This window comes from Drosophila teissieri, chromosome 2L (genome assembly GCF_016746235.2).
Source record: "Drosophila teissieri strain GT53w chromosome 2L, Prin_Dtei_1.1, whole genome shotgun sequence".
NCBI lineage: Eukaryota > Metazoa > Arthropoda > Insecta > Diptera > Drosophilidae > Drosophila > Drosophila teissieri.
This window is the reverse complement of record NC_053029.1, coordinates 17,660,222-17,687,882: the sequence shown is the minus strand read 5'-3', so window position 1 is coordinate 17,687,882 and position 27,661 is coordinate 17,660,222. Positions and strand designations below refer to the sequence as shown.

General features: G+C 41.7%; 8 protein-coding genes across 10 annotated transcripts; 4 read left to right on the top strand and 4 right to left on the bottom strand.

The window, feature by feature from the left end:
* Positions 1-302: 302 nt before the first annotated feature.
* Positions 303-2,905, bottom strand: LOC122613812 (chromatin assembly factor 1 subunit B). The gene is made up of 2 exons (XM_043788202.1): positions 2,221-2,905; positions 303-2,156 (listed from the first exon to the last, which is right to left on the bottom strand). Exons 1-2 carry the CDS (start codon positions 2,808-2,810, stop codon positions 500-502), a joined length of 2,247 nt encoding a protein of 748 aa, XP_043644137.1. The 5' UTR covers positions 2,811-2,905; the 3' UTR covers positions 303-499.
* LOC122613820 (peptidyl-prolyl cis-trans isomerase-like 3) lies at positions 2,854-4,182 on the top strand. Its single transcript, XM_043788215.1, has 3 exons — positions 2,854-3,001; positions 3,066-3,302; positions 3,684-4,182. Exons 1-3 carry the CDS (start codon positions 2,921-2,923, stop codon positions 3,927-3,929), a joined length of 564 nt encoding a protein of 187 aa, XP_043644150.1. The 5' UTR covers positions 2,854-2,920; the 3' UTR covers positions 3,930-4,182.
* A 1,188-nt stretch (positions 4,183-5,370) lies between these two features.
* LOC122618871 (39S ribosomal protein L4, mitochondrial) lies at positions 5,371-6,446 on the top strand. Its single transcript, XM_043795470.1, has 2 exons — positions 5,371-6,087; positions 6,156-6,446. Exons 1-2 carry the CDS (start codon positions 5,417-5,419, stop codon positions 6,373-6,375), a joined length of 891 nt encoding a protein of 296 aa, XP_043651405.1. The 5' UTR covers positions 5,371-5,416; the 3' UTR covers positions 6,376-6,446.
* On the bottom strand, positions 6,379-7,494 carry LOC122618881 (NIF3-like protein 1). Its single transcript, XM_043795482.1, has one exon. It carries the CDS (start codon positions 7,390-7,392, stop codon positions 6,523-6,525), a length of 870 nt encoding a protein of 289 aa, XP_043651417.1. The 5' UTR covers positions 7,393-7,494; the 3' UTR covers positions 6,379-6,522.
* A 1,371-nt stretch (positions 7,495-8,865) lies between these two features.
* LOC122611521 (NF-kappa-B inhibitor cactus) lies at positions 8,866-21,485 on the top strand. The gene is made up of 7 exons (XM_043784662.1): positions 8,866-9,021; positions 9,463-10,160; positions 11,071-11,248; positions 11,428-11,638; positions 19,795-19,883; positions 19,947-20,204; positions 21,156-21,485. Exons 2-7 carry the CDS (start codon positions 9,490-9,492, stop codon positions 21,225-21,227), a joined length of 1,479 nt encoding a protein of 492 aa, XP_043640597.1. The 5' UTR covers positions 8,866-9,021; positions 9,463-9,489; the 3' UTR covers positions 21,228-21,485.
* On the bottom strand, positions 21,479-23,754 carry LOC122611520 (cell division cycle protein 20 homolog). Its single transcript, XM_043784661.1, has 3 exons — positions 23,282-23,754; positions 22,758-23,079; positions 21,479-22,692 (listed from the first exon to the last, which is right to left on the bottom strand). Exons 1-3 carry the CDS (start codon positions 23,591-23,593, stop codon positions 21,746-21,748), a joined length of 1,581 nt encoding a protein of 526 aa, XP_043640596.1. The 5' UTR covers positions 23,594-23,754; the 3' UTR covers positions 21,479-21,745.
* Positions 23,755-23,933: 179 nt separating this feature from the next.
* Positions 23,934-25,087, top strand: LOC122611524 (protein cornichon). Of its 2 annotated transcripts, XM_043784668.1 has the most exons (5): positions 23,934-24,015; positions 24,078-24,260; positions 24,318-24,430; positions 24,551-24,694; positions 24,761-25,087. In XM_043784668.1, exons 2-5 carry the CDS (start codon positions 24,111-24,113, stop codon positions 24,786-24,788), a joined length of 435 nt encoding a protein of 144 aa, XP_043640603.1. In that variant the 5' UTR covers positions 23,934-24,015; positions 24,078-24,110; the 3' UTR covers positions 24,789-25,087. The 2 variants fall into 2 exon arrangements, with proteins under 2 accessions (XP_043640603.1, XP_043640602.1); XM_043784667.1 differs by having other exon boundaries at positions 23,999-24,260.
* Positions 25,088-25,443: 356 nt separating this feature from the next.
* LOC122611522 (syntaxin-5) lies at positions 25,444-27,519 on the bottom strand. Of its 2 annotated transcripts, XM_043784663.1 has the most exons (3): positions 27,399-27,519; positions 26,448-27,306; positions 25,444-26,330 (listed from the first exon to the last, which is right to left on the bottom strand). In XM_043784663.1, the coding sequence occupies exons 2-3, from the start codon at positions 27,127-27,129 to the stop codon at positions 25,597-25,599; spliced, it is 1,416 nt and encodes a 471-aa protein (XP_043640598.1). In that variant the 5' UTR covers positions 27,130-27,306; positions 27,399-27,519; the 3' UTR covers positions 25,444-25,596. The 2 variants fall into 2 exon arrangements, with proteins under 2 accessions (XP_043640598.1, XP_043640599.1); XM_043784664.1 differs by lacking the exon at positions 27,399-27,519 and having other exon boundaries at positions 26,448-27,386.
* Between the last annotated feature and the right edge of the window lie 142 nt (positions 27,520-27,661).

Here is a 27,661-nt window from a genome sequence, read left to right as displayed (position 1 = left end):
AGTTACCTGTCTGAATACAAATTCTATTCACAGACTCCTAAAAAGACGTTCCTGTGCAAATTCAAGGAACATAAACTTAGGATCAGGTAGAACAACCCTCCTAAAGCAGTTCGAATTCGTTGTTTTCGGGGTACAGTTGACCAGTACAGTCACATAACTTATTAGATGATTATTGTCACAGGTAGGAAACCGTGTCTATAGATATAGAAACTACGGTAACTGTACAATTTCATGGCTAACGGTCTTGATGTTTAAATTTTTTTATAAAGACCCTGGAAAACCGCCAGTTAAGTTAACTTTCATTTAAGAAAGAAGTAAGAATCCAAAGCAACACAGTTACCTCTTAACCTTGTGTTGCCTTTTATTTTGGAATATTTTAGGAAGAATCCTGGTAATTTTCTACAAATTTGTATGGGGTATCCCCAAAGTGCCTTAAAATCTTAACCAGTTTCAGGAATTCCTCTAACATACATCTGTTACGTCTAATCTATTGCATTGTCTACTCTAAAAGTTTCTTTTTTGATTTGGGCGTGGATATGGTTCGCAAGGACACCCGTCGTGGCGTCTTGTTATTCGGCGTGGATGGCCCTGCTTCAGTCGGCTTCTGCGGCGTTTCCTCCTGCGTATCCTCGTAGACCAGACGAATGTCCTCAGTTCGCTCGCAGGTGGTCTCGTTGGCTTCTATTAACGTAGGCATCGTTTCCGTATTTGTGCACTCCGGCAAGGGTTTTTGAGAATCCTTTTTTGTCGTTGGCAGGGGTGTGATGCCCTCTTCGAGGGGCCAGGCATCCATGGCCTCCTCCATTGGCACCACCGGCGAATTCACCGGCATTTCGATGAGTACGCGTGGAGTTCTCCTCACTGCAATGGGAGTAGCTTGCTTGGCGGGTTGGCTTTTCGGCGTTAGGTTAAAATGGCTGGAGCTGCCAGGAGTTCGTGGCTGGCGACGCACTTGAATTGGTGTTGCGGGTCGGGACTTTTTCTCAGGCGACTCGAACTTCTCATCAGAACTGATGATCTCCTTGACGATAGCCGGAATGACTCCAAGTGCCGGCTGTGATGTCTCTGCTGGAGGCACTACCTCTGAGCTTATCTTGCGCTTGACAGGTGATGCCTCTGTTTTCCTTACTTGAGGTGATTTTGTTACTTCAGCTTCTTCTTTGGGTTTGGTTGTTCCGATTTCCCCCTTATCCTCCGGCTTACGCGGAGCTCTGCGTATAGCAATCGGCATGGGTGTAGTCGAATTTTTCCTGGGCGAACGCCTGATGGCGATGGGAACAGGATTCACCTCTTCGTTGGCTTTAGTTTTAGGACTGTTCGTGTTGGACGAACTGACACTGTGCGTTGATGAGTCATTTTCAGCATCCAACTCGGGTTCCCCTTCCTCTTTGATACCTGACCCTGAAGTCTTTCTGATTGTATTAGGTTTTGATTTTTCCTTTAATGGTTTCCGCGTGGCCGTCACTTCATCTGACGATACCTTGCGAAGCTTTTGCTTCTTCCTTTTCTGCACCGGCATATTCTCCGAAGATTTTAGAACAGCGCTCAGCACTGCTTCCATATCTTCATAGCGGTCGCCCAGCTCAGTCGGTTCGAAGGTAATCAGTGAGCAGTAGCCATCGGTGCTAGACACGATTAGGACGGTGCCGTCGCTCGACCAGGTCAAATCCGTGAGCCTGCTGTAGTGGATGTTGGAGACAATGGCAATCGGCACCGGCTGCTGGGTATCGTAGAAGAACACAGCGTTCTTTGTGGCCACAGCATAGATCATGCGGTACGGAAGCGAAATGATCGGGGGATTCTTTTCCGCATTGTACGGTCTCAGACGGTACAGAACCGGAGAGCAGCGAACAGCCACTGCGTATTCGTTGGGAAAGGGCAGCACAAAGGCGGGTTTGGACAAATCATAGCGACTGAACCCATAGCTTGTGTTTATAGGTTTCACAACACCATCGTAGTCGGTAATTCCTGACGGCGTTAGAAGCAGCTTGCCATCGGGAGTGAAACATAAGCGGCGGAAGAAGGTCTGCAAGGTTCCATCTTGGTACAATCGTATGCTCTTGCCGTGCATCTCATGGCCCTCTTTTACTGGAAATCCACACTTGCTGACTCGGTGGAGCACTCGCTTGGTATTGGCATCAAATATCCGCATTTGTCTAAAAAAAATTAAACTCCACTTGGTCAAAGATCGAACACATTATTCAGGACTGTATTGCTTACCTGTCGGTGCTCATGGTGGCAATGTACTGATTGCAGGGATCCCATGCCACGCCCTGTACATAGCCCTTGTGGTCATCTAGAATGGCCAGTGATTTGCCACTGTGAACATCCCACAGCATCGCTGTATTATCCACGGATCCGCTGACCAGAAACTGTGAGTTTGGCGCCCAGCTGAGATCGTAAATATCCTCGCGATGGCCGCGCAGGACCTTGAGAGTCATCCAGACCTCCTTGTCCTGTCCACTGCAGTCATCGGCGTCCACAATGTTGACAACTTCGTGGTCGGCCTTCTGTTTCCAGATAAAGACCACACTCTCGTCATCTCCGGAGGCCAGCAGTTCGCCGTTCGGCGACCAGCGGACCGCGTTAACAGCTCGCTGATGCCGGGACAGGTCGGCGGCCAGGTCCACATCCACGCCCTCGGCGTCATCGCTTCGGTTCACATACCAAATGAGGACATGGGCATCCGATCCACCAGAGGCTAGTCGGCAGACCGTCGGAGAACGCAGTCCCAGGCCATTTTGCTGTATATCCACGCTTAGGACAGGATCGCGGTTGTGCCACGAGATCTCGGGTATCTTGCACTTCATCCTATTTACTTAATTGGCCGCCGTTGATTGCTTGAAGTGCGAAGAGAAAAACTACTTTATGCGGCAGAATTCGCGCCTAAAAGTGTGACCGTCGGTCATGCGAATATTAAATGATGGGGTTATCGATTCCTGTTATCGTTGACGGAGCGATTGCATGGGGAAACGAGGGATGCACAAGCTCTTTCAAAATGGTAAACAAAAGTTGAAAATTCGGATTTCTTCAAGTATATATATATTATTTTGTGTAATTAACAGTCTGTAACGCTGCACACCGACGTGGGTGACCTCAAAATAGAGCTCTTCTGCGATGCCTGCCCCAAGGCCTGCGAAAATTTCCTCGCCCTGTGCGCCAGCGATTATTACAGCGGTTGCGTCTTCATTCGGAACATAAAGGGATTCATTGTCCAAACTGGAGATCCTACCAACACCGGAAAGAACGGGCAGTCCATTTGGGGCCAGAAGTTCGACGACGAGTTCAAGGAGACCATCAAGGTGAGCGTGTTGCCAAGGTTATACCAGAAAAACTACTATTCAGTAGAGCCACGCCGGTTGGCTTTTATACCCTGTATTCCGCCTTTAAGAGCATATTGTATCTAATCTTTGAATGTAACAAGACTATGAAATACCATGTTGATAGTTACCTACATTAAGCCATACATTTTATTTGAAGTAATAGTAATTTTGTCAGTTTCAAGACATCAATTCGTCAATTTCCATCCTAAGAAAAATTTTCTAAATTTTCAAGTTTTGTTTGTTTTTCTTTAGTCAAAACATCTGTGATGCAAATGCATAGCTTTTGATTGTAAGAGATTTACAGGACTGTACAAGAATAATTCCTTTAATCTTTTAATTATCAACCCCTTTATTCTTCAGCACACTGATCGAGGAATGGTTTCCATGGCCAACAACGGACCCAACGCCAATGCCAGCCAGTTTTTTATTACCTATGCCGCCCAGCCAAATCTTGACCTAAAATACACGCTCTTCGGCCGTGTGATCGATGGCTTCGATGCCCTGGACGAACTGGAAAAGCTGCCCGTCAATCCCAAGAACTATCGTCCCCATGTAGACAAGAAGATTAATGGAGTAACCATACATGCCAATCCTTTGGCGACGTGATAGAGTACACTCAATGACAAGCATACGCTTAAAATTAAGTATATTTAAAGCACTTAAGGTTACGCGACTTCTTCGATTACAGACTATTTGATTGAGACACATCAATTATTGTGCAAAAGTAGCTAAAGACTAAATCTGAAAACCAGCCACAAATTTTTGTCGTCTCCACTTTATTTGAAACTTAAACTAGACGAATGTATCACATGTGTATAAAACGATCAACTAGCAGGGATAAAAGAAATGCTAACAAGAATTGTTTGGGTTTTGCCGTTTCTTAGTGATTTGGCGGGATTCGGATGGTCCTTCATGTGCTGCTCGAACGTCCCGCGAAGAGCCTGCGGTAGTTCTTCGCGAAGCGATGCCTCCATCACTGATGCAGTTCGGATGCTTATACAGCTCCAACTACGGCGTCTGGCCGTGCGGATTCTTTAAGTTGATAGTCGCCAAGGTACGCTGGGCACCTCGTTGTGAAAAGGTGAATCCACCTTGAGGTACTTGAAGACCACATACCGGCATACCAGATGCCTGTTGATGCCACGACCACACATGGTAGGAATGGTGACGATCGCAGGCTGCCTATTTACGTTCTCCGGGAGAGTTTTTGCCCTTCAGGACTTACCCAATTTGACTACAGAATACTAACAATTAATACCTCTCTCCCAAAGTGTTTGCCATGTTTAAGATGAACATCTTGTTCTAGATCTTATTTTAGCAGCCCTTGTGGAGAACCATAATGTGGTTAAAACAACAGTCTGGTTAAAACCACAATGTGCTGTGTTGAAGAAACGTTAGTACTGCCAAGAACACGTACCATGATCTAAAAAGAATTAAAGAGTTTTATTGTAATAAATACGTTGTAATGCCCGTTACTCGTAGAGTAAGAGAGTATACTAGATACGTTAAAAAGAATATAAAAGGTAACAGCATATGGGTCGTACTAACAATTATTTGATAAGATGCAATGGAAATCCCTTCACTGGGTTTGGATCTCATATAAATTTTCTTTATTCCAAAAGTTTTTATTTCCCAGTCATGCCAAGTCATTCCAAATCCTAATTCCTTTAAACTTGCATACCTATATTATATACTCTAGAGCCTTTACCTTGGTACCTATTACATTTTCTTCAAAATAAAATGTATTCATTTTATCTTACGATTAGCCGCTTCAATGTTCAATATATTTGCTATAAGAGTCTCCCCCATTTTTTTCCGCTAAATCATTAAATTTTTTTAAAGTTTTATTTTTAAATAACATAATGCCGCAAAAACTCAAAATTGTCATTCTGCGGATATATAAAGTAGTCGCCATCGACTCACCGGTGCGTTTCGTCACTACGTGATAAATGGATTCAAATACATTTCAAACATTTTCGTGTCACGATGTAACCTCCACATCGATATTACCATTAACAATTAATCGATATAAGGCGTTGAGGTGCCAATGCTTAATCTAACCTATCGATAGACTTCACGGCCTGCAAAATAAAATGTTGAACAATATATTAAAAACATCCAGGCAGGTGCTTTATCCCGTGGCAAGGACTTTCAGCCGCAGCAGCAATCAAGGCAATGTGGCGACCGAAGCCCCTGCGGCAGTGACCGCACCTCCGGCGTCGAGATCACCCCTGATTCTGCCGCAAGACTACACGAATTGCTTGCCGGTGAGCAGGAGCACGGCGCGCCAGGCGTGGATAGAGAATACGGATGCAGTGGCGGAGCGAAAGGTGGGCCTAATTGAACTGCATCCTGATGTCTTTGCCGCACAGCCGCGGGTGGACATCATACAGGAGAATGTGGAGTGGCAGCGCAAATATCGTTATGTAAGCATGGCGCACACCAAAAACCGAGCGGAGGTGCGCGGTGGCGGCCGAAAGCCGTGGCCCCAAAAGGGAGGAGGTCGGGCCCGCCACGGTTCTCTCCGATCGCCCATGCTCAAGGGCGGCGGCGTGGTGCACGGCCCCAGGTCGCCCACAACCCATTTCTATATGCTGCCCTTCTATAAGAGGGTTTTGGGATTGACCTCCACGCTGAGTGTTAAGCTGGCCCAGGATGATCTGCACATCATAGAGAATGTGGACATACCCACCGGGGATGCAGATTTCCTAAAGGATTTAATCGCCGAACGGAATTGGGGACCTTCTGTTTTGATTGTAGACGAGTGAGTACTGCTTGTAGCTGGGCATTGTATAACCATAGATAAATTTATATTAATTATGATTTTCCCAGAGATCACATGTTCCCCGCCAATATATGTCAGGCCAGTGATGATCTTGGCTATGTCAACCTGATGCCAACTTTTGGCTTGAACGTGTATTCTATGCTGAAGCACGACACATTGGTGCTGACAGTGGCAGCAGTGAAGCACCTGGAGCAGCGTCTACTCTACCAACTTAATCGAAACGACGCCGCCAGCAAGGGCGGAAAGTTTAAGCTGGATCAAGTCTAGAAATTAAGAAAGTTAAATCCTTTAGTTAATTTGTAATCCTTATGGATGCCGGAAATGCATTGTTAAACAAACAAAATTTCTTTTAATATCAAAAGTTTCAAGTTGAACTTAACAATTTGACGTTGCGGTTGTGCTGATATGCTCTGTTTACTGTTTGTAGACGTCAACAAAAGCACTAAGATCTTTGTTTATATCGCTACCCACGGTGACCAGGGGATCCTTATCCACTGCAGATACATATACGAGGCATTGTTCATTAAGAGATTTAGCCAATATTGGGCAAAACTCATGGAGAAATCCCCTTTCCGAATTACTGTGATTGCAGAGAAGAACGGTTGTATTGTTGTGCGTAAACTCCAGAACTTCGTGATGGGACATTTCTCCGGTAATAATAAGATCCGCTTGGATACCCTTGAGCAGAGATGCTCCAGAGCCGGCACAAATGCCGACGGATTGGATGACTGTCTTGGGATTGTGACCCACAGCTAGAGCAACATGCACGCTGTTTTCAATGTGCTTTTGCAAAGATTCCACCACCTGGAAAACTTCCATTTTGGTTTCAATATATCTACCGGATCCGGTACCCGGAGGTGCACCCAACTCCGGTTCCAGAGGGCGGATGCTGAGGACATTCACTGCCTTAGATAGCCAGTCGTTGACCCCACCGCTCTTCTTATCCCAAGCCGTATGGGGCGAGTACAAGGCTATATCGTTGGCCAAGCATGCGGCCACCACGCGCTCCTTCCAATGTGACTGCGTAATCCTTGTCAGGGGCTTAAAAATGGGTGGATGATAGCTGATTATGAGCTGCGCCTCCTTCTCCAGCGCTTCTTTCACTACGGGCTCGGTTAAGTCGTTGGTTAATAGTATTTGCTTGATTTGTTTTTCGCGGTGCGGTTCAATCAGGAGTCCCACGTTGTCCCACTTCTCCGCCCATGAAGTCGGGGCATAGTTCTCCAGCTCCTTGACCACTGCGGCCAGATTTTGGCCACTAATAGTGTGCATCCTCCTTATCATCCCTTGATGTCGTATTCAAAATATTTCTTAAGTCCTGTGTTTAAGATTATGTGAAATTAAATTATTGGCTGTAGTGCTGCCAACTTATTTTTAGCAGCTGTACCGCTGGTGGTTTTATTAAAAATCTTTATGACCCGCAATGTTTGAAATGGGGGACGATTAAATAAATGGTTTATTTTATTAAAAAAGATCTTTAAGCATTTCACAGGGTGAATAAATATATTAATATATAAAATACAATAAAAAAGAGCGTTTAAGCTTATTTTATATATTTTTGTTTACATTATATATTTTAATTGGGATACCACATTTTTGTTGTATCATTTTGTTATTTTAATTAATTAATATTTGAATTATCAATAGGAATAACACCAATACCTTTTTATATAACTATGAAAGTTTAGTTAAATTATTTAATTTAAAATTCCCAAAACATTTAAAAGGTTTTTATATTTTTAAGACTTTATTGAATTGCACTACATATACTTGCTTTATAGCATTTATTGAAAAAAATTAATAACGACAATTCTTATTGTGAAAGCATGATAAATAAAAGATGAAATTCAACCGGAAGACCAAGTATTAAAATTTAACATTTTATATAATAATTCAATTAGCTTATAAAAAGACAGCACAAACCCACAAGATAATATATGCAAAAAACCCTTAAACTGATAGTAGAGTAATTTACCATTTTCCAGAATTTTTAATGGGAATATTTATTAGAAATTTAAGGAACCAAGTACCAATCAATATGTTATAATAAATAATTTAAAAAACGGAATTAAAATATTTGAATTAAAGTAACAAAGACCCTAAAAAAATTTGCAGCTTATAAATATATAACTGATCTTAAACATAATATGATAAGCTTGTGAAGCCCCTAGAGTTCAGAGAATTAATTAATCATATACAACTTTGTAAAAACCAAAACAATAGTTTTTAAAATATTTTATGTCTTAGCGATAACCTGTGACTGAATAAAAAAAAATCCCAGAAGGAGCGCTGAATATCCCCTGATTCAGGCGACGAGATAATCCTGCATCCGATTTTGGTAAGCGGGTGTTTTCCCGTTCTACGCTTTTCAGTGAGTAAGAGGAATAATCAAGCACATCGCTGTTGTGGTTGCTTTTGTTGCATCCTACGATTTTGCTGCTGGTTTTGTTGTTGGGCGATATAAAATTAGTGCTCTCCATACGATCTGGCAGCCCTATGGTCGCTCTCTAACATACAGATATAAAACTGATTAAAGTTTCGATATTATTTCGTTGACTTATGTATTTACGAAAAGTTGTAGGTTGCTCTTCAATCGTCGAGTTTTATTTTATTATTTTTTTATTAGGGAAAATATGACACAGACGAATTTTTTTCCATTAATAGTTTTCTATGTAAAGAGTACTAAAATCGAGCTAGCTTCAAATCGTGATAACTCATAGTGTAAACGGGGCTCTATAGTATAGATTGCTTTATAAGTATATACATATCAGCGCGCTCCCTCAATTCCATTCGCTAACGAGACGTGAAAGAAAGCAGACGTGTGCCCGGGTACTATGCGAATTGCAGATTACAAATATATAAACCATAAATACGCGTTCTAAAACCAGCATCGCAAGACAATTAACCAGCAAGGTAGTGAGAAATCCATATAAAATAGTGCCGAAGTTTATAACACAGAAACTGTGCACAAAAAATGGCAAAAAGGAAGATGAATGTGTGCAAAGGGAGATGAAAAATCGACCTCCGTGTGATTGTGGGTGTGTGTAAAACAAACGTGAAAAGGCAAATAACAAATTGGGCAAATTGAGAAATCGAAAATTCTGAACAAGTATGAAACAGTAATTTTTATGTTTCTGTAGCTACACTTGTACATAAGTTCATAAAATGCCTTTAATCTAAAAAAAATTATTGCGTTTTCACTTGTTCGCTTGAGCCTATATGTTTGTTTCACTCGCACCCGCGAGGTGAGCGCTTACTGTGCGTGTGTATGTGTATGTGTGTTGAGAGACTGAGCTCAAAAGCAAAGTTCAAAACGACAGGAGTATATATATAACATATATACATATATTTTAGCCCCACTGAGAGAGGAAAAGCACGAAAATGCCGAGCCCAACAAAAGCAGCGGAGGCAGCAACAAAGGCAACAGCAACAAGTGACTGCAGCTGCAGCGCTGCCAGTGTTGAGCAACGCGGCCCCGCAAACGCGGCTAACCCCTCGTCACCACTAGCAACTAGCGGTAAAATTGGCGGCAAAACACAAGATCAAACGGCCGCCATTAACAAGCCAAAGGAATTTGCCGTGCCAAACGAAACCAGTGATTCGGGCTTCATCTCCGGCCCGCAATCCTCGCAGATCTTCAGCGAGGAGATAGTTTCCGATATCGAGGAGCAGGATAAGGATCAGCAGCAGTCGGCACCCCAAAAGGAACAGCCCGTTGTCCTCGATTCCGGTATTATCGACGAAGAAGAGGATCAGGAGCAGGACACCACCACTGCCACCGCCGATTCAATGCGACTCAAACACAGCGCGGACACAGGCATCCCACAATGGACCGTCGAAAGTCATTTGGTCAATCGTGGCGAACAGCTCAACAATCTCGGCCAGAGCAGCAGCACCCAAATCACCGGCCGCAGCAAGGTCCAATCCTCCACAGCCAGCACGGCGAATGCGAATCCTTCGGGATCGGGAGCAACATCATCCGCTCCGCCCAGCAGCATCAATATCTTGAACGCCTGGGAGCAGTTCTATCAACAAAACGACGACGGCGACACGTAAGTAAATATTATGGAATTATGGCGAGATTGCTGGATTTTCAAATAATTTATATATATGCTTTACTTCAAATGTGGATTTTTGATTTGCGTAATTTTTCAAGAATGACTTAAGCATATAAGAGGCTTATCTCTGGGTCATTTCAAAAACTTTCCCATGTTGATGCTAAGAATAACAATTATAACAACTTTATAGCAAAATTAAAAAAATTCTATAAAAGTGTAGGGTATATTTTAAACTTGGAAACAATTGATTATATTTACAAAGCTAAAATCAGCACAAAAAAAACACTTTAAATAAACCCACATTAACTAGTAGTCTTATACATATATATAGGTGTATATAACCAGAATAAGATCAAAAATTAATTGGTATGTGACAGCTTTAAATAAAAAGATACGCACGAGATATTTACATTGTAAAACAACATAAAGTCATCATGTTCTCTAAAATCAATCATTCGCAAGTGACGATTATAGATTTATATCACAGTCTTGAATCATTTCCGAATTTCTATGAACTTATACGTGCCGTATTTCCGATGAGAATCCTAAAATTTCCCAAAATAACAAAGACGCCGCGGCATTGCACTGATGACCACCAAGCAAGCTAAGGGGAGAGTTTCGTGAATCACTCAAGTCCATTGTCTCAGGCGAGAAACGCGACTGACACATGTGTTTTAGTCAGGCTTTGGGGTTTTCCTGGTATGTGGACAGGTACGGGAACAGGTTTTTCGGGGCACCTCTTCTTTCTTCACATTACTTTACCGCAACTTAACTTACTTGGGTTTTTACGCCGCCACATGACCGAAGACAAGTGTACAGGAAGGGAAGAAAGTGCGGGTGCCGAGCGGCAGGTAAAGAAACCCACAAATTCATGTTGTTTCGTTTGCTCTGTCTCTTGTTTCAGACCTCTGCACCTGGCCTGTATTTCGGGATCAGTGGAAGTGGTGGCCGCCCTGATTCGCATGGCACCTCATCCGTGCCTGCTCAACATCCAGAACGATGTGGCCCAAACTCCCCTTCACCTGGCCGCTCTGACTGCCCAGCCGAATATCATGAGGATACTTTTACTCGCCGGAGCTGAGGTAATATTCTACGAAAATCAAATAAAAAGCTATATACATTTGAAGATTCTTAATATTAGCATAATCTCTTAATAACGAGTAGTATCATTTTAACCTTTGTGCCTTAAACTATAAAAACTTCTATAAAAAAAATGCAGGCAATTTTCTTAACAAAAAAATCCCATTACCCATTTAAATAGCCCGCGGTGCGCGATCGCCATGGGAACACAGCGCTCCATCTCTCCTGCATCGCCGGAGAAAAGCAGTGCGTCCGTGCCTTGACAGAAGAGTTCGGAGCCACGGAAATCCATGAGGCCCACCGACAATATGGACACCGATCCAACGACAAGGCGGTCAGTTCCCTGAGCTACGCACGCCTTCCCGCCGATCTGGAGATTCGCAACTACAATGGTAAGTCAAGTGCAAATTACTTTCACCCCAGTATTGCCTTTTAAACCAACTTTAATGCTTAACTCATACTCAATTATTAAATAAGTTGGTACAACTGATAAAAAAATATAAAATATATATACAAATAGTATTGCTAAGGAATGGAAATCACGAGTTGTTCGTCTCTCAAACTTGGAATTTTTGCGTTCTAGTAAAGTGATTATTTTTGGCCCAGCATTTTCGGGCATTTATCATTAAGAATATGAATCTGTGCCAGAAATGTACCCATTATATATAGCTCTATATATGCACATATATATGGTGTCCCGCCAACGGCTAGCCGCACTGCGAGACATTGTCGTCTGCCATAGAGTACACATTGTATATACGTTATAGACGTACATATGGCTATAGGCTATATAGACGCCTTTGACCAGATGCCAAAAATACATTTGCCTCCCTGAAACATTTCGCTTGAAATTTTCGCTCGTCAAATGGTTCAAAAAAAAGCAACCCCTCCTCCCTGTTCCTTGTTCATTTGCGTTATTGATTATCCAAAATAAACGAAAAACGCAGAGAAACTGAACATTTGCAAAGTTTCAGACGTCAGCAAAGTATAATAAAAACAATTTTACACAAGGATAGGTAAATATTTATTGTTTGGTGGATGTGGAATCTGAAGTACATTTACATAATACAGATTCAAAATGGAAATTCATGTATTTGCTCTGTTTTACTCTTGCGTTTAAATTTCGAATGCAATGCATGGAGGAAATAATTGAAATCAAATTTATTTTCCACACGTAAGGACAGGCGTGTCTCATAATTAACATTTGTTTCCTTATTTGACTGTGGTCTGTATTCGCGGACCAGAAATCGAATTATCGATCTGAGCGCCGTTGGGATGTGGGGGTGCCACCCACACTCATTGCATAACATGTGTGGGAGTGCACAGGAAGGGTTCTAAATCAGAACGTTTATTTATAATCCATAATTTTGGCACACTGTATCTGCTGGCCAAGATTTTGATTGCACAATCGACTACTTTCTTAGATTATTTTAATTAGAAAATTACAAAGAGTTTACTGAAATTTCTATTAATACCATTATTACTACTTAAGCTCTTGAATATGTTTCATTAAAGTCAATCTCTTTTGTAATTTTGATTGAATGAAGAGTAAAAGTGTTAAAAAAAAGGTTAATAAACTTGTCAGAAACTGTTGCAAAACCAAAGTTATATGTTTTTGACCTTTCGTTTGTTTAATCGATTTCTATTGGCCTTTTTGCCGCTGTGTTTTTTCCTATGTATAACCTTGCCAAAAATAAAATCCGAATTCGTGATTGGCAAACATTTGGTGAACAAACATTTTTTTTTACCCGTTTGCCAACTTTAAGCAGTGCCAACCGGTTTGAAGCTCCACAAAACAGCTGCTCCCCATATTGTGGATATACATATACGTATACGTATGCATATGCTATATATAACCCGCTCATACAAGACACATAATGTATTTCGGCTAGCCAAAAGCAACAGCGCACATTTCCGACAAAAACTATTAAAACCAACAAAGCAACAAGAAACGAGACGGTCAGACGCTTTTGAGCATTTCGCCTATTCGAAACCTCTGGGTTTTCCCACTGCCACAGCAATAAATTCGAAAGCAATTTAAAATATTCGAGGCGGGACACCGGGCCAGTTCTGTGTGTAAATCTCTGATGATGCCGATCACTAAGTAAACTCAAGGCCCTTAGAATATGTGTTCCAATTGCCTTTAATCCCGCAATTGACGTCAGCATCCCTGGGGCAATAACATACTTTCAGATTTAATAATAAATTGCTTTGGGACAAACGGCATTGTTTCTTCCCAAAAACTAGCGAAATGTAGTAGTTTATTCCCAACATTTGAAAGACATTCCAACTCTATTTAAAACATTAAGACATTCCCTTCTAAATTCAATGCTACTAAAATTGTATTAAGGCATGAGCGACGAAAATAGGACACGTTTTTACTATTTGGCCGAGAGCCAAGAAAGAGCTCACTTTAAAAGAATAAACTGAAGTACAAAACAAATAATATCAATAGAATAGAAAATGATAGCATTAGGCAGATTAAAGGCGCAGACAATAACGGAAATTGGGAAAGGTTCGTTATCGAAGGCACAGAGGCCCCCTTCTGCACCTCTATAAACAAATATTTCTGTACTCTTTGGAAATCCCCAAATAGTAATTACGGCCAAATGCTTAGAGGTCGACCAACCGCCCGTAACTTGGCCGTAATCCATTTTTGGGCATCATTAACGCGTCCGACACGCAACTGGGAAATGAACTGCTATTATATAAATAAACGCACGCAAGGCTCCCGAGGACTGGCTCTATAAATAGTATAGGACCTCTTTCGCTGGCTCGGATCACTTGACAGCTTTGTGGGCTTTGGCCTTTGGTAAACCAATAGGCCCAGAAATTCCCACTGTTGATAAAAACCGGGCAAATGGCTGATTTGTGATGGGGTTATCTGTAAAAATAAACTACTGCCGGAGTAAGAGCTGTGACGTTTTGGGCCGTATCAAGCTGGGTTTTATGGATTTCCAGAAAATCCTATTTAATCCAATAAATATTGTAGAAATTCCCCAGGGGTATGCCGAAGATAGTCTCTGCTCTTATCGGTCTTTTTTGTGAGCAATAAACAAATGTCGGTTAAACCAAACGAGGGAATTTCAGAACAACACATTTGTCCTGCATGTGTAAGCCATTTGTTGCAAATACATATCTTTATTTAAGCGAAGAACCCCATGAAATCTGTTGCCTGGCAACTGAAATCACAATTAGAAGCAGTCACTCCCGTACTTCCCCGCCTGATAAGCCGGCATACTATAAAAAGCAAACGAGATATGTCCATCGGTGTTTGATCGTCAGCAGACATTGGTAACTGGAAATCGTGCGTTATCAGTATGAGGAAAACCCCATAGGTGGTCGTTTACCGTGCGATTATACGACACTCTACGTTTACCGAATTGCGCTTTTTGACGTCCTTCGCCCCTTTTCGCATTCAAGAAGATAACTGGCTATTATCAGTGTGCAGGTTTTACCCCTCAAATGTTACGGTCTCGTGTTTGAAAAACTTTAACTCAGAACCACCGTAGAAACCCGCTGTTAAATCGTGAGTTGACGGAAATTTCAAAAGGCCGCATAAAACCAAAAGCAATATGGAAATAAATACGTTCATCGTCACTGGGATTTTCATAAGCAATTGGAACTTTAGACTGCAGCTGGAAGTAGAAGTAGTAATAGTAGAAAGGCTCAGACTTACAGCATCGCAAAACCCGTTCCGGGCATTAGTTTAATCGAGATCTACGACATTCTGGAATCCGTCGACAATCAATGTGTTTTACATCGATGCTTGCCTGTTGCACCCACAAACAACAAGTTAGTCATAAGCGCAAGGTTTAATCTGGACTCTCGTACCAGTCAAGTTCTAGCATATGATATACCATCTAAAAAGATTGCATTTGTCACTCCCCTCAAATCGCAGAATTATTTCCTTATTAAAAATCTGAAATAAACTTAATCCGCTTAGGCGAATGTCGCTCCGTAAGTTTGCAAAATATAAGAGTTTATTCACACCAAGAGATGACGACAAGGCTTCGACATTTGCTTCATTTTGGTTTTTATGAATTACTAACTGATAACTTAAAGAAATCATATTTGGCAGAGTTCAAATTCATATGCATTGGAGTTTATTCACATTATTTATTGTACAGCGGACAAGGTTAGATTCGGATAAAAAACGGAAATGTGTACTTCTCATTATGAGTTTTTGATCGTTCCATGATAATCGACTGTCAGATTTAAGCAAAGTGATCTCAGAAGTAGGATTCTCATTATTAAAATTGCTTACACATAAGAGTTTATTGACTTCGGAGTTGACTAATAGATCTTTATTCATTTAACATGATTGCTCCTATATTTTGCAAGGTAAGCTATCCGCAGAGAGTAGCGCTAGAATAACAATACCAGATACTTTTAATGAGCTCATGCATATAGCAAAAATTGAAAACAAGTGACGGAAGTAAGACAACGCAATAAATAATAACTGACGCTTGCTGGAAATCCTAAGTGCAACTGAGTTGACAAACAAAAAAAACCAAACGCTGATCTTCCTCAAACAATGGTGACCTCTTGGGGCCTTGGGCTTTTCCCCAAATTTCATTTGCGCCTTAATTGCCGTGCTGTTTTCTTTTTCACTTACTTCTCTTATTACATTTTTGTGCAGTCCGTCCCACACGTGGCTGACGATCCCCATCCGATTTTGGCTGGTTGAGTCGGGTGTTATTTGCATTTCGCATTCATGGCTCGAAAGAAAGTCAACAAGGCGAGTCCGCTGACATAACGATCGAGCGATATATAGTAGTAGATCGGGCGGGGGAACCAGCCGAGTTGAGTTTGAGCTGGGCTCGAGTTGCTTTCAAAACACTTTCATTGCCAAGTCAGTCGTCGTCGTCATGGCATGGAAAATCCACGGCTTTAATTGTGCTAAATTGTGCTGTTTGTTTTCGCTTCATTTGACGGCCGGCTGCAGAGCGCTACCTGGGTTTTTCACTCAACTTAAGCTAATTTCCACATTGGGAAAGTTCGAACATCTACACACGGCATTTGTGTGCGATATAAATTGCCCAACGGCGCCCAGCAGTTTTTGGGGTAAACAACTTTTAATTTGATATTGTCTTTTCTCCGCACTCTTGGCTGTTGTTCTTACATTTATCTTTGGGGTATTTGAAAAGCCAGTCGTGTTTGGACAGTTGGCTTTAATTTCATCGGCCATGTCTTGTGGGTCTTTTTTTGTGGGTTTTGGGCCAGGTAATTCCCCGATGGCCTGGTAACATCTTTTGGCACGCGCTGTCTTGGAAAACTCGAAACAGCTTTCAGATATTTCCCACTCCAATAAATATTACAAATACTCGTGCCCGGCCGTACTTGGGCATATATGTATATCCATAATTATGAAACAATGACCCAAGCTGAAGGACAAATAAGCTGGCAAACCGGGGAATACAAGAGATAAATATTTGAAACAAAAAGCCACAAGTTATAAGCGAAAAACCCGTTGTAGAAATTCCAAACTCTGCCTCAACAATAAGCACAATTAATTAAAATTAAGAGAAGACAGCGTTGCGTTTAATATTTGCGCTGTCAATAAATTTATGAACTTTGCGACTTCGGGTGACTTGTGGAGTACTCTTAACTGCGCCGTTGGGTTTTTCTCATAAGGTCGTTGTCGATATCGTTGCTTTTTTATATATTCCAGCCGCCTGTGTAAATAGTAACAACATCGTATCGTACAGGCTAATGGATGTGGAATGGTTCATGATGGGTGAAAGAAGGCGGTGGGTTGGAGGTGCGATCGGATCAAGTGGGCGGTGGTGCCATTTGTGAAACGGTTTGGGTTTTCAAGTGCCAGCAAAATAGAATTTCCCATAGTGCGCAGTTCTAAGCGATTTCATAACGGTCATTAATTGCTACTTCTCAAATACCTTTGCAGTAATTACTTTTGTAATAGGGTTGTATTTCAGGGCTCAGTAGACATACCCTATATAATGATATTCTATTCCAACAGTATTTAAATTCTTCCTTTCATTAGCTCCATATAGAGGCGTCTATTTATGTTTGAGATTGTCTATTTTTGGTCGTGACAACATCAAGTTTTAAATATATTCCTACGCAGATAACAATGCTTTGAAATTTAAGTTTTCACTTGCTTGTTATGTTACCCATTAAGTGCCTTTAAAAATTGCTAAAATAATATATCTATAATAAATAACTTAAATTGCTGGTACTCTAATACGACCGCGTACAAATTGTATACCTTTATTGACCGGATAAAGCAATGTCGATTTCAGATGTATCCAATTATTGGGCAATCAGCGTATTTCTTGCTGTTCTAACCGCTTTCTGGACGTGTTTTCGGATGCGAATCAGACTCGCTGGCTAAGACAAGGGATTATAAGCCGTGTGATCTTGTGACGCAGCCTTTGGGCCGCCGATGGGGGAATTCCCAAAGCAAAGCAAAGTTTGAAACAAACTTTTGTGTTTCATATTTCATGTTTTATACTGTTGCCCGCCCGTTTGTCTATTAATATACCTAATGTCGTTGTATATACATACATGGCTCTTTAATCGTATGCTAACGATTGGCACGTTGCTGTGCTGAAGGGGCAACAACAATAAGGATTGTGTTTTACTAGCTCGGCTAGCATCGGCTACTCTTTTAGTTAGTCGAGCTTAAAAATCTCCATGTGGTCATCGTTATTTTTATATTGTGACACAATTGTTGCTTTTGTAAGCTGTCAAGCTGAGATTAACCAAAAAAAAAACACACACAAAAACTGGACTGTGCAGAGCTGCTGACTTTCTTGGGCCGCTTTCTTTTGCAATAACAGATTTCGGTTTTAAATTCCCGTGCGTAATTGGCTTTTTAATTATTGATAACCTCCGGATTTTGTTTTTGTGGTTTTTCTATCGGCGTTATCTCGTTTGTCTCGAATGAGTAATGGGTGGAATTTTTAGTATATTACCACAGTTAGTTCTCGGATTTTCTAGCAGAAATCTCCGTCTTGGCCTGTAAATGTGTGCGGTTTATGCAAATGTGCCAACTGTTCGTGTGTGAAAGTCAATCAACAGCACGTGTAGCCCAGCAGCGGGAAAAAAAATAAAACGAGGGAGAACGCTATAGTTGAGTTTCTCGACTATCAGATACCTGTTACTCAGCTATTAGGAGAACGAACGAAAAAGTTTAGCATTTGTTGTTGGCATATCAAAACATTTCTTAACAGTGTGGGCGAAAAAACATACGACTCGTCTATGTTTCTGGAATCTGTCTGTCTAATCTTAACTTTCTAACTTTTATAGTTCCTGAGATCTTAACGTTTATACGGACGGACAGACGGACATGTCCAGATCAACTTGGCTATTGATCCTGATCAAGAATATATATCCTTTATAGGGTCGGAAACGCTTCTTACTACCTGTTACATACTTTTTAGCGAATCTAGTATACCCTTTTACTGTACGAGTAACGGGTATGAAAACTTTGAACAACCGGGTAGAAAAATGGCAAAAGTAGTAACAACAACTACTACGTCAACTAATCATAAAACCATAAAAACGAAGGCGTGGAATACAAAAACAAACAGAGACTAAACAATTCACCTTTGTTTTCAGTTTTTTAGCAGTAGTTTTTTATACGCCGATTTTATCTGAAAATACAGGAATGGATTGGTGTAGAAACGTTAGAAGGCAAAGAAGAATCATGATGAGAAAGGCAAAACTAAAACTGGCTTTTAAATATTAGTTTATTTATTACATTATGTTATGTTAGGTTTTACTGAATTCATTTATATCAAAGGGGTGTGTGTTTTCAATTGCGAATATCTTTTTTTAATTCTACTTAAGTTTAAAACTGAAACATGATCAGAATTTGGGCCACTTTTTGCCCAAATGTCAGTTAAATTATTGCACATTTTTTATTATTATTTCAGACACTAGTGTTTGTGTGTCCATATATCAGATTTCTATATGCATAAACCAATTTGAACTTGAGCAAACTTGTTGTCGAAGCAGAAACCAAAAAGCCAACTTTGTATTTGGTTTGTTAACTTAACGCCAACTGTTTGATTTTTATTTTATTTCATTGTATTTTTTCCTGCCTTCGCTCGTCACTCGACTTTGTTGTTGTCGCTTGCTGTTGTGTTATTGCTGCTTTTTATTGTGGGAATTTCTTGGGTTTTTCAACGCACACCTATGCCTTTCGATCGCGCACACAGATACTCGCATGCGAAGTCAACGGGTTGTCATATTGTCTTATAAGGCAAAAGCCTCCACTTGGCACCCAGTTCCCTCCCCTCGAAACCCCCCGTTTGCCGCCCCACTGGTCATTGTCGTAATCAAAGCTTTTCGTTCGCATTATAAAACACTACTTGTTTTACAACGGAATGCAGCTTTTTTCACTGCGGAAAAGCTTTCAGGTTTCATTCATAAATCAAGCTTTTTCGATCCACAATGCAGGGAAGGTATAGGGTATGATTTTATGATTTTAAAACCTATGAGGCACCCAATCTATGATTTTAGTTATCCCCACTTTATGCACTTTCTAACCAACACCTCCTATTTTCTTTCATTACAGGAGAACGCTGTGTGCATTTGGCCGCCGAGGCGGGGCACATTGATATCTTGCGCATTTTGGTATCCCATGGAGCCGATATCAACGCCAGGGTAAGCCAGAAAATTTCATCTAATTTTCCGAGTCTCCGTACTAATGACAATTTTGATTATTAGGAGGGCAAATCGGGCCGTACGCCGCTGCACATTGCGATCGAGGGCTGCAACGAGGATCTGGCCAACTTCCTGCTCGATGAGTGCGAGAAGCTGAACCTGGAAACGGCCACCTACGCCGGATTGACGGCCTACCAGTTTGCGTGCATCATGAACAAATCGCGCATGCAGAACATCCTAGAGAAGCGCGGAGCGGAGACCGTAACGCCTCCGGACAGTGATTACGACAGTAGCGATATCGAAGATCTAGACGACACGAAGGTGAGCGTCACTGCATAAGAATATGTACCAAGAAAAGATCAAATGAGATCACGTAGAGCGTAAGACACAATTTGAAATGGGCCACCACCAGCTTCCAAAATGTTCAAAAACTAAGTAAGAGAGAAGTCTCGAGCTGAACTGGTATTCAGCGAGAAAATATTGTTACACTTGAGAAACTACCTATTGTAACACAATGTATTGTTCACCAAAAAAAGGAAAAGATTAATGAAAAACAAAAGAAAAAGCAAACAGCAGAATAGCAGCAAGTAAAGAATTTATCCACCCATAAATGATTAGGGGATCTATGTTTTAGTAGAACCCGCTCAAAAGCAAATTGAACCAATATAGTATCTCTCGATTGAAATTGTGCAACTGCAGTCTCACAAGCAAGTTGATGCATCGTTTACAATCAGTTTTACAAACAATCCGTAGAAAAAATATAATATTATCCGAAGTACTTTCGTGCTCTGTACCAATTTAAATAATATTAAGGTGTCCAATTTAAAACTTGATGTTTCTTGCTTATTCTTTCAACCACGTATATGTATTTGTGTGTCTGTATCTGTATGTTTGTATTTTTTGTATGTACGTGCGCGTGTGCCTGAAACAAACAACTAATCTATTAAACAAAACTGAATCATAAATCGTAGTACTAAGCTAGGTAAATCTAATTGATGTTTTCATGTTCTGACTGAATAAAATGTTGCAAAATAAATATTTTATTCTACAAAAAATTTGCTAAAAAATAATTTAATGTTGAACTCGATGTTGTATGGATTAAAAAGGTTTGTAACTCTATTTAGATTTCAAAGTATACCCCTTTATTGTACTTGTTCTTGCTATGTTGTTTGCTTATTTTATTGCTTTATGAGGCTTTTGTTCTTGTACCTAACAATTTTGTAATATTTTAATTTTAACCAGCTGTTTTTTGCGAACCTCTTGTTCTTACAGATGTACGATCGCTTTGGTGATCCGCGCTATTTTGTCAGTTACAACGGTGGCAATCCAATGACAGTTGCCTGAATGCCCATCCAATCTGTACATACGATTTAGACTAAACATACACATACCTATGATTAACTCCACTTGAATTCCCGACCTGGTAATATCGATGTTCCCAGAAGCACGCCTTTTCTGCCCAAAATAGTATGCAATATTATTCCTAGACACACGTTCCCAAAAATGTACTTCTCGTCCCGGCACGTAGGATTCCAAACGAATTGAATTCCTTGTGTTAACGCAAAATGTTTAGAGTTAAATAAAGCATACAAGGATGCAGAATGTCAAGCATTTTATTTATACGCACACAACCTTAACTCTAAGAAATAAATGTAACTGACAAAATTTAATTATTCATATATCGTCGGCGGGGCACATAATCAAAGATTTATCCATAACTACAAACATTACGAAACATTAAACGAGAACTTATAAATTGGATATGCATTCAAGAAATAATTGTCTAGTGTGGAAACAAATACAGTGCTGAAGCCTAATCTAAGCAATCAAGGGGGTAAAAAGTTCTAAAGGCGTTAAGTATGTCAACGAATGCTTTGTCGGAACACGCTCTGTTTGGCCTTGCTAGTCGAAACTGCTTTTTTGGATGCCAAAGGATCGGGAGCAAAACAGTTCCACAGACGCAGCGTTTCATCAGCTCCAGCGCTGATCACAGTGCTGCCGTCCGGAGACATGGCCATCTGCAGAACTCGTGATGTGTGTCCAGTCAAGTCGGCTTGCTTGACCATTGTTGGGTATTTCCAAATGGTCAGTTGGTTGTTGGCAAAACCGTGGGCAGAGATCAGCTCCTTGTAGTGTCGGGAAAATAGCAGAGCACAGACCTGCGACTTGGAGTCTACGGATTTAATCAAAGTGCCGTTGTTCACATTCCAGAACTTGATGCAGCGATCGGCGGTGCCGCCGCCAGATGCTAAAGTACTTGGTTGCCAAGGACACCAGGCCAAAGCACGCACTGCCGCTTGATGGTCGTTAAATTTGTGCATGGGATCGGAAGCAGTTCCCACGCCACCGCTGGCCGCAGACCAAACATTCACCAGATTGTCATTGCCTCCGCTAGCCAGATACTTGAAATCTGTGGACCACTTCAGACCGCAAACCTCCTGCGTGTGTCCAGCCAATGTGGAAAGCTTGTGCTCACGTGCACGTACATCGTGGTGGACAATAGTACCATCCCGACTGCCAGAGGAAACCAGGAACGAGTTCCAGGCCAAGGATCCCACTCGGGCACTGTGTCCATCCATCACTCGCAGTCGCTTCACTTTGGAGCAGTCCCACAGCTCCACTGCGCCAGTGCTGTTGCCGATGGCAAGTATCTGACCCTCCTGGATCCAAGATAGCGACCCTGCATAGTCGCCTTCCTCAAACTCTGTAAGCTGCTCGATATTTCCAGTCTGCGCATTCCACAAATAGACGCAACTGCCCAAGGCAACAGCCACGATATTATCGGCACTCCAATCCATAAGATTTAAATCTGGAAGAAATCAATATTTGAACTGTATTTTTTCGGACTACGTAGAAAGTTTTTCGTCAACCTACAGTAATCGTTAATAAAATCAGGGGCATCCAGAATCCTCTCGGATGTGGTGGGTATATAGCGTGAGCCACTCTTCGTGGATATGGGCGTCTTTATGGAGTACACCACCTTTAGGGGATTGTTGTGTGTTTCTGGAGCAGCGGGAGCCTTGTTTTGGTAGCACAATATGCGGCCGCCCTTGGAGTCGCCTACCTGGGCCACTTCAGAGATGAGTTTCTGACGCTCGCCCTTATGGGCCGAAGCCTGAACATTGCTCTCGTTGCTGTTGCTGGAGGTGGCCTTTTCGTTCTCCTCATCGGACTTATCGCCGGAGTCTTTGTTTACCTAATAGAGTTACAAAGTCAGATAGTCAATAAAAAATCATAAATGTAAAGGTCGTATTTCTTAAAGGATCTGGCTCAAGCTTAATAGTAAAAACGTAGAATAATTTTACGTCATTGAGAGAAGACGCTTTACCGACTTAAGGATGCCCCAATGTAAAAGAAACACGTGCATATACGGTGCGTGATGTCAGTAGAATCCTTACCAGAAAATGTGCTAACTCAAAGTTTGTAGCCGCACGATTTGGAATGAAGCGATCTCCGCCTCCTGGCGTCTTAGTGGGCGTGGTAGTGGACTTCTTGGTCTTGCCCTCGCTGCTCTTGCCCGGAGTTTTCGTGGGCGCCTGGACCCCCGAGAAACTGGTGTTGTACGAGACGGACAGCACCGATCTGGTGGTATTCACACTTCCATTTAGGGACGCCTCCAGCTTCTTCTTCCACCTGGGCGCAGGACCGCGCGTCTCACCGTCCATGATCAGGGCATTCTGTAAATCGCTCACGAAATTGAACTGCGACATGGTTTTCCGAAGTTTTCGGGTGTCAGGTAGTTTCCTTATGTATTACACAATTGCTTGGTAATAGCACGAGAGTTGTTTGAAGTTCATAGATCACTCAGATCAGATTTTTCCCGGTTTTCGGGATGCAACACAAATGGCGGTTCGATTTGGAAATGCAATGTGACCGCAACGACTAACTGTAAGTGGTATTTTTTTTATTGATAAAGAAAAATACCAGAAACAAAATTGTTAAGCAAATTAGAATTCTTTAAAAAATAGAATTACTTCTTTAAATTAAATTGTAATGAATTGGTAATTGATAGCTGATTATATTTTAGCCCCTTTTGCAATGTGACCATACATCTGTGCTGCCTGATCGTCAAGATTAGTGCATCCCTGGCGCACAGCTGTCATCATCGCCGCCCTTGTAAAAAAAAAAACAAGTGAGTCCAGCGCAATTGGAAGCCGAATTTTACGAGAATAATTAGCAAGTCACTTTGATTAGCACCTGGAAGACGTGCTCCAGCGATATTACAAGATGGCCTTCAACTTCACCGCCTTCACGTACATAGTGGCCCTGATTGGAGATGCATTTTTGATATTTTTCGCCATATTTCATGTCATTGCATTCGACGAGCTGAAAACGGATTATAAGAATCCAATTGATCAGTGCAATAGCCTGAATCCGGTCAGTAAACTTGGTGTTTACACCTTCAGTGCGCCCTGTAATTAATGTGTATTTCAGCTGGTTTTGCCGGAGTACCTTCTGCACATCTTCCTGAACTTGCTCTTCTTGTTCTGCGGCGAATGGTTCTCACTATGCATCAACATACCCCTTATAGCCTATCATTTTTGGCGGTAAGTGACTCATTTGCCCGTGTGATATGTGAATAATCATGATTTGACATCCGGGGAGATCAAGATTCACCTAGGTCCAACACTAGTATTACTCATGTTTTGTACCCCCACCCCTTGCAGTTACAAAAACCGCCCTGTGATGTCGGGACCCGGACTTTACGATCCCACCACGGTTCTAAAAACCGACACTTTATCCCGGAACATGCGTGAGGGTTGGATCAAACTGGCAGTCTACTTGATCAGCTTCTTCTACTACATATACGGGTAATTCTAATTGATATTCTAGGTGGCCAGGGTCCTCATTTGTCTAACGTTTCTTGCTAATTTTAGCATGGTTTATTCGCTCATCTCGACATAGGCAGCTGTTGCCTGGGGATCTCAGTGTTGGCGCCAGCGCATCCGCGTCGTGTATTAATTGTCTAAACTCGGGTAGAATACTCCCTTTTTGGGGGAGAATCCCCATCAACAGCGAACAATACTTCACTTGTAAATTCTAGTGTAAATCCATAAAGACATCTTGAAGCTTTGTTTTTTTTTATATAATTTGTAAACCTTTTTTGCAGTATGAGATTGTAACGTGTTTTTATTATAATTATTTTTGCATTTCGCATCTTTGGTGTAGTTGGATTTTAAGCATTAAATAAAAGTTAAATCGAAGTAACCAATTTTCATTTTCCTGTTTAGCTTGAGGGACAGCGGAGTCTTTGACTGATCACGATGAACATGGAGCAACCAGCACTTAAGATAATAAAGATTACGAAAGGTACCCTTATCAGCAGGGCAAACATAGATATAGTCAGAATTTTGATACTCGCATTACACATTTTCTAAGGTAATACACTAGTTTAGTACATTAGCAAACAACACCCAAAAATATAAACATTTGTATCATTCTGTTTGAAATTTCAGAAAGTCTTTAATTACAAAGCCTCCATTAGAAAGAAATCATTTGTTATACAAACTTATTTACCAAAGAACCACAAGCTATTCAAAGTGTTTTCAAAATAAATGCATTTTGCTTTAGAACGTATTTATAACTTTATTTTACAATCGTTTCCGGAGGCCACAGCTTGGAATAAACAATATTGTGATTAAATCTTGGTTAAATTAAAATGCTGTATAAATGGATAGGTACATGGGGCTTTTAATGGGCAACTGGCGTTTGATTACGACATAAAAACAACGAAGAACAAGAAGAAAAATATGAGAACGCCGAAGATCTTGATCATCAGCCAGCGGTTTTTGGAGACCGACTGAAAGTATTTCAGGATCTCTCCATGGGCAGCCTCGATATTCAATTCCGCATCCGCCACATTCGTGTCAATACGCTCCACGATCTCTTCCTGCTCCTTAACCATATGCGCCAGCTGCTGGAAAATTCCACCGAGCTCAACGATGGTAGATTCTATATTTTGCATAGTCTCCGCCCGTTGCTGGACGTAATTATCTGAATCGTCGTATATGGCCATCTGTGTCTGGGTTGATAGGAGCGGTGTTGTATCGCTGCTTCCCATGTCTATGCTAACAGCTTGGTTTTCCTCGCTGAGAAGCAAAGATCCTTGCTTGGCTGTCGATGGGGAGACGGTGTGTGCGGCCAACGGACCTGGTCCTTGGCTAAACTGATCCCGTCGCGTCTTCTGCTGTTTTAGGTTCTCCGTGCGCACCTCCAGGATTTGCTTGAAATCCGTGCTCATGCTGGCCAGTTTCGATTGCAGGGCCAGTACCATGTTAGAGGAATGTGACACCAAATGCTTCCCGTTTGTGTGACGGCGCTGATCCTTGGAAATGTCCTGCAGTCGGGCAATTTGTTGATTTAACGCATTTAGGTCCCCTTTGATGATATAAGTCAGCTCCTGTATCTCCTGCGGTCTGTCATCAAATAAACTCTTCTTTTTGGCCACTAAAACGAAGACGAGAATTTTATAGTTTGGTTTTATCACTGGCCGTTATTGATACATATTGGAATCAATATGAAAAAGAATTTAACTTGTAGGGTTTTCGCTAGCCCTGCACTTACACATTGTGAGCTTTTCCAGTTTGGCATAGGTGCTGGCGATGTTCTTTCCGATAAACCTGGCGACCATCATGAACTCCGAGTAGCTCTGAACCTGCTTGGCTTTACGGGGATCACGAATATTGACTGCCCGGGTGATGTTTCGAGCCTGCAAAGACCGAATCGCATTAGCGAACTCGCCCGTTCGATCGCGTGCGGCCATGACGAATATTTCTGGTTCGGGTTCGGGCTCGAGTTGCTGTGGCTCCTCCTTCGATTGGTAAAACTGTGAACTAGTCGGAATGGAAGCGGGGTAGCTATAGTGACTTTGACTATCGCTATTGATGCTCGGTTGATTGCCGGTGACCACGGCTGCAGCGGCACTTAAAGTGCGCAGTGCGTGACCGGAGAAGGCGCGTAGGTTCCACTGGCGGGCCGCCTTGCCGTATTTGTCGTCGGAGTAGTCGGGACTGGAAATGGAATCGCCCGATTGGTTGTTGTCTCCAATGTGGATAGCCGCCTCGTGGCCAGTTGGTGGTGAAACCAAGGGCTGTGCTAATAGTCCTACCGATCCGCCAGCTGTTCCCGTGCCCACAGATCCTGTTCCTGCTCCTACTCCTCCCTGATGATCCTCTTGAATGGTATAGGTACTGCTGCTGCTGTAATCCTGCTGGTCAGTTTGATGAAGGCGTCTTCGGGTTTGCATCTCATTTCAGATTGCAGCTTGTCCCAGGGAGTTGACGTTGCTGATTTTTCATATGCACACTAATGAAATGATCTGTTGGTCTTTCCTTTGCGAAAATTTCCCCTTTGTTTTTCTCTTTCGATACACTGGTTTTCCGTTCGTTTTTAGCTCCGCACTTAGCTGGTAGGTTCGTGTGTCCTAAACAAAATAAAATTTGGTTTCCGTTCAAGCATTTCCCTTTGGTTTTGTCAAAAATTCATAATAATTGCTAAATATTGCAGAAAACTCACTCGAACGCACGCACACACACACACACACACACACACAAACAAACACACCTCCAGATGATAGATTACGATGACGTGTTGATATTTAAGTAACTATCGATAGGCACGAGTGTGGCCTAGCAGCCTTAAACCGTTGCCTACTTCATATCTGCAAGTATTTAATTTTAAATTATTAAATGAATAAATTAAATTAATTTTTTTATTATTTATATTTGTTTTAATTTTACATACAAAACTAGCTTCCTTTTTCTTGTCAGCCTACCAAG